The sequence below is a fragment of the Trachurus trachurus genome (assembly GCF_905171665.1).
Source record: "Trachurus trachurus genome assembly, chromosome: 22".
Lineage (NCBI taxonomy): Eukaryota > Metazoa > Chordata > Actinopteri > Carangiformes > Carangidae > Trachurus > Trachurus trachurus.
In genome coordinates this window covers 21,805,064-21,811,063 of record NC_139907.1, presented here as the reverse complement: position 1 = coordinate 21,811,063, position 6,000 = coordinate 21,805,064, and the positions used below count along the sequence as shown (strand labels likewise).

Genomic DNA, 6,000 nt, shown 5'->3' with positions numbered 1-6,000 from the left:
ATGCCTAAAATGTTTCTGTCGCATGGGCACCTGATACAACTAAAATAACTACTGTTACTGTTTTGCATTCAAAATGTGACTTCAGTAACAGTACATCAGTATTATCAGCTACATCCCTAAATAAGTAAACATGCCCCTCATGTCCATTTCTTTTAGAGTCATTAATCCACTATTATGATGGTTATGTTTTGCAGTGGTGAAAGTGGTACAGATACTAAGAAATAGTACAAAAATCCTTCATTTAAGTACATTATCAGCATGATGCAAAAAATACTTAAGTGATTTGCACTAAACATCATGGACGGATGTGGATGGACCAGGCAAGAGCCTGTTCAGATATGGTCCGGGAAGGTTTTATTACTCCATGATACCATCAGTTTCTCAGGAAATAATATTTGGAGTTTGATACACCCAAAACAATTGAGACAAACTATTATTATCATGTTTGTACAGTTTCTTGCAGATCCTGATAAGAATCCGTATCTGGTCAAATGTTTGACCTTGGTGGAGACGTGTGCTCTGACTGCCTCTCTTGCTGCCTCTAAAATCTAGTAGAAGTTCAAACTGCAAACAAATGTCTGTGTAGTTTTAAAGTAAGTGTGTTGGGGTAAAAAGTATGACTGTGGTAGGTTAAAGGTGTCTGGAGGACATTTTACTTTGTTGTCAAAGTAGCTCAAATCAGAAATAATGACCCTCAGCCCACCACCCATCATAATTGACTTTGGTACCTTATGCTTTGGTTTTCACACCATTAAACTGCCACACTTGTCTTCCAGTGCATGGAAACCTTATTTATCATGCCCGACCTGAACCAAACACAGTTGCATCATTCCATCTATTTGACAGCTCTAACTGTAGCAGCTACCGAGCCTTCATCATGACAGATTGATCAGTTATTTGTCACAGATAGTGAACTGCAGTGATTCCAGAGTGGTAAAGGAGCACGAGATGCTGCCCCTGTCTGCCAACACGATCTGTCAGAGCATATTTGAATGCTTCATCATGATGCTTGGCTGTCTGGTTGCCTTCCACAGAAACTCACTATATCTTGTCAAAACGTTATGCGAGTCAGTGTTAAACTTTGCTAAGAGAAAAATACTTATCATGGTTACATACTGTAGCTGGATAGTGAACAGGTGGTGGGTGTGCAGCAGGTTGTAAAAAGTGAGTAAGAGGAAATGTCAAAATCAACATATTTCTAATCATATATATATATATATATATATATATATATATATATATATATATATATATATATATATATATATATATATATATATATATATATAAGATTAGAAATATGTTCATCCTACAAATAATATGTGGCCTTCTATTACTGCTGCAGCTGCTGTTATGACCATATAGCTACTGTACATGACGACTTAGAGCTAATTTTATTGAATTATTATTATTACAGTTTAGCAGACGAGTCGGTTAAATTATTTGTATGATGCATCTCTGTATTTAGGCAACATGCTACAATTAGCATGAAACCTAATTGTCACATTTGGCTACAGTGGCAGTTGATGTCAAATGTTACATCACCTACTTAAATGCACTATAATTGAAGTTAGAAAAATAAAGCTAAAACTAGTGTAGTCCAAGACTAAATGGACTGAAAAAAAACATCCATTAATTAATGATTAGGTTGTTTTCAGTCTGCTGACTTTAAGATAATTAAGAATAGAAAAAAGAAATTATATTTGTGGAGTTGCTAAATGTGCTTAGCCAAGAGAACATGTCCCAGTATACAGCACGTGGAACAGCACACATCAAGGTACTGCAGTGAAGCTATTTCTCAGCCTTTCTTCATATAACTGGCCCACTTCTGTCATATAATTATGTATTCTGTTGAGGATATGCCTTTCCTTCAGATACTAGGATGTAGAAGTGTGTGCTTCGTATGACAGCTAATCAGGGACTGCTGGCAAGTCTAGTCCTGGGACTGAACCTGATAAGACACTTACAGTAGCTCCCTGCACTGCTTTACCTGTCAATAGAACATAAAAGATATGCAAAACTGAACCAACAGACTTTGAAACTGAAGTTGAAAGCACTGTTCTCCAGGTGTCATTCACAAATAAAACTTTTATTTATAAAACAATTCCATAAGAACGGAATAATGGGGCATTCACATTCATTGGTATCCTAGCATTAAAGGCATGGTAAAGTTGGGCTAAGAAGGTAAAAATGTAGTAGTGGTTTGCCTTTTTCATAGCACCTCAACATTACTTTATGCTATGGCAAACAATGCTTTACAAAAATATCAGTTGCATTTATTGCAAATTCCTGCCTTGTTTCTCATCTGTACAGTGTCAAGTATGTGAGAGAGAATACATAAATGTGTCAAAGATAGAAAAGATTATATATATATCTATATACAGGACACATAGAAACATACAAAGAAACATTGGGTTTGAAACATTATTGCAGTTTAAAATCATTCAATTAAGCAGCCATTCCTCAAACATTTGTACATTCAAATGCAAACACTGGAAATTACAATCTTCAGCAAAAGACCGCCAAAGTCCAATGGGCTACATTTAAAGAAAATAAACGCCAAACTGTATTACATATGTTTTTTTTTATTATTTCAGAGTAGACCAAATCTTTAGCCAAGTGTTCAAGCCTTCACCCCAAAAAGTTACTTTGCTAAGATATACATAATCAAACCTATTAATAAATAAAAAAACAGCATTAATAACATTAAAACCTGTACAAATAAAAAATATTTCAACTATATAGGCAAACAGTGTACTTTAGTGCACAAAATACCGCAAAAAAGGCTTAGTTGCAAAAGTCGGTCTACTTCCTCTCAGCTGGAGGTCGGACATGACGGCCACAGCTCTTTGTATTAGTCTGTGAAAGCTTTTACCCACTGCCTCTTTTCATTTAACGTCTGGGAGAAATTACAATTTGCAGTAAGTGGTGACCTACAGTCTTTGGCTCTGTGAGACCAAACATACAAACAAAAACTTAACCAATCCTGAACCCATGTGAAAACATGCTGTGCTGAAACTGCTGCCAAATCACCAGTGTGGATGGCTGATAAATCTTATTTTACCTCAGTATCTCCCATGATGCGCTGTGGGACTGTGGTCGCCCTCTTTTGGGACTGACAGACCAAGGACATTCTCCTCACTTCTTTGTAGAAAAAGGTCAAAAGCTGAATAAAAACTGCCAGTCAGTGTGAGCTGCAGGGGAAACTTGGATGGAATACGTCAGTCAAGACAGTTTGCGGGGAGGAGGGCGAAGCCCAGAGAGCCGAGGCGATCGCTGGGTACGCATCAGTGCTTGGCAGATTCATTGCAGTCATCATCACGGGGACAGAAATCACCTCGCTTCGCCTCTCTAGGGAGAAAAACTGGGTCTGTCAGCCAATGGGTTTTCATTAGAATACATCATTTACACCTAACCCTTTAGCAGGCAGGAGTGAGGCTTACTAAACCGACTTTAGAATCGAGGCACAGCTTCACAGCCACTCAGGTGCAGCCCACAGTGAACGACAAGGGCTTCCCCTGTTGTGATGTATGGGCTTGGGTCAGCCCCCACTGACCTCTTATAACCACTAGCCTGTGGCCAAGGTACAGTCCAGTCTCATCCGCCCCGCCCCTCCTAGGAGGAGGAGGTGGCGTTTCCAGAGTCAGAGGCACAGCTCTCAGCCGGGTCATAGAAACAGTCTTCATTCACTACGGATGTCAGACTTTGAACACTAAACTCTCGCTCCAGCAACACGTTGAAGTCCACCGCCCCAGACGATGGGGCCGCATCCGTCTGGCTGTCCAGTGACCTGCTGTACTCCTTCATGTTCAACAGTGTAGTTGGCTGGCTCCTTCTAAAACTGCTGGATTTCTTCTTAACAGCATTGCAGTGCTCATGTGTGAGTTTGGGTTGCGTCTCCGGAGTGTCCCCGACTCCCTCGGGTTGCACGCAGGGTGCCGGCGCACATTTTGATACAGCGTCCTCAGAGAGCTTAAGTTGGAGGAATTGAGCCTCAATGGCGCTAGTTGGGGAGTTGCTGTCTCCACTTTCCCTCCTCGTTCCCCCCTCACTGAAGCCGTCATCATCCTCATCACTTAAGATATCAGACTCCTTTACAGAGGTGGAGCGGGGGGACTGAGAATTTGAGCCAGATGTCTGAGACCAGTTCTGCTGGACAGGAAGAACATGAGAGTCCGAGGAGGTGCAGGGTGTTGCGGCTCCAGATAAACCGCAGCTTCCGCAGCTCAGACTTCCCTCGTCTGAGTCAGGCCCCAGCTTGATACTCTCGGGCTGGGTGGAGAGATCTCCAAGTGGCTGCTTACACAACCAGGAAGCCCTGGAGGAACCTGGTAATGAAGGTGGAGACAGAATTTAGAAATGCCACTCTTATCTGAGCAAAACACTTGCACCATAAGCCCCCCCTAGCATTTTATGGCCTAAAAAGTAAGATATGATCATCCGCAAAGTACACACATACTTAACGTTAACACAGCTGATGGTTTTTTTTTTAAGCCAAATGACCTTAAAGGGTACATGCCAGTCAGCAAGAATCCCTCCTGTGTGAACATGTTTTTTCTAACAGCGTTCGCAGGAAGCAGCGCCTGGTACGCAACGCAACCGTCAAGTGTTTTCACAGATGTTTAACTAGAAGAACCCTTTCCATATAACAGAGATATGTTTGGTAAGAATCCCTCTGAACACCCACCTAGCCTGGCGGAGGATGGCCGGGTGCTGCGCAGGGGGGCCACCCGCTCCTTCCCGCTCCGGTCCATTGTGCCCTCGCTCTTCATGTTCCTCCTCACGTTCTCCCTGAGGATGGAGCGGATCACCTTGATGATGTTGACCTTGCTCTCCGGCAGACTGAGGAGGACACAGAGGAAGGTACCACAGTAGCATGAGCACAGGCCACGTTAAACTTGATTTGAGAAGCTAAATATAGATTAAGAGGATTGTGAGAGAGCTCCATTGTGTCTCCCCGGTGTCATGGGTGATTTAATTCATTAGGAGTGATCCCAATTTCACAGTCTGTAATGAGAATTACCAATTTGGTCACAGGCTTCACCCACACCACAATTCACAATGTAAAAGGTTTTCACTATTACATGGTAAATCCACAGTAAACATGGCAGAAAATGCAGGTTACTGTGATGTGATTTGTGTACTTGGGGGACTATGATATGGAAACAAGTAGCTTTACAAGATTAGATTATAGGAATGTATGTTATATGAATGGGGACAGAGTAAAAGGATTAACTGTATTTTCTATTGAATTTTAGTGAATTTTTGTATTACAAGTCAAGAAATACATGGGTTCCTTTCTTGAAAGATAGATGGATCCCACATATCTGGTCACTGGCTATGAAACTAGTTTATTTTAGCTTTTTTTTTTTTTTTTAGCTTAAATGCCTAAAACTGATTCTTGTTGAAACACAGATCCCTCTCCCAGGACACCACTCACTAAAACATCTCTCATTTGTTTTATCTGTACAACAACAAAGATAATGTGGACGGAGCCAGGCTAGCTGTTTCCCATTTCCAGTATTCATGCTATCTAGAGCTTCATATTTAACATATTTGACACATATGAGCAGTGTTGTGCAAATGTACAAATAAGAAAAGGTATATTGTCCACACATTTCATAAAGTGATACTTGACTCCACTGCTGTGTCCCTTAAGAACACACCCACTGTAATACTGGTTTACCTTAAGGAAGGAGCTATTTAGAGAATGATGATTCCAGTTTATCGCAACTTGGATCTTTTATTTTGGAGCCTCTCCCATCCTTTCTGGCAGTAATAGCAGCATTAAGATCAGGAAACATGGCAACATTGCTCAAAAGAATAGTTGTGTGTGTACGGTCTGCACATCCTGAGTCTGCACTCTTGTTTCTTGCCATGTGTGACTTCATTTGAACAATGCCACCAGGCTCCCAAGTCTCAGTAATTACTTTGTTGAGCACAATGTCATCATAAGCAACATGGTGGCCTAAAACCACAAAAAGACCAATGTTGTAATTA

The 6,000-nt window shown here is 41.1% G+C and overlaps 1 protein-coding gene across 1 annotated transcript in view; it reads right to left on the bottom strand.

The window, feature by feature from the left end:
- Window positions 1–2,141: 2,141 nt before the first annotated feature.
- tiam2a (TIAM Rac1 associated GEF 2a) overlaps window positions 2,142–6,000 on the bottom strand; it is a 49,647-nt gene continuing 45,788 nt past the window's right edge. The window contains exons 27-28 of the mRNA XM_083998312.1: window positions 4,688–4,842; window positions 2,142–4,328 (exon numbers count right to left, since the gene is read on the bottom strand). Of these exons, the coding sequence (XP_083854438.1) occupies window positions 3,616–4,328; window positions 4,688–4,842 (868 nt within the window). The 3' untranslated portion in view covers window positions 2,142–3,615. The remainder of the gene's footprint in view (window positions 4,329–4,687; window positions 4,843–6,000) is intronic.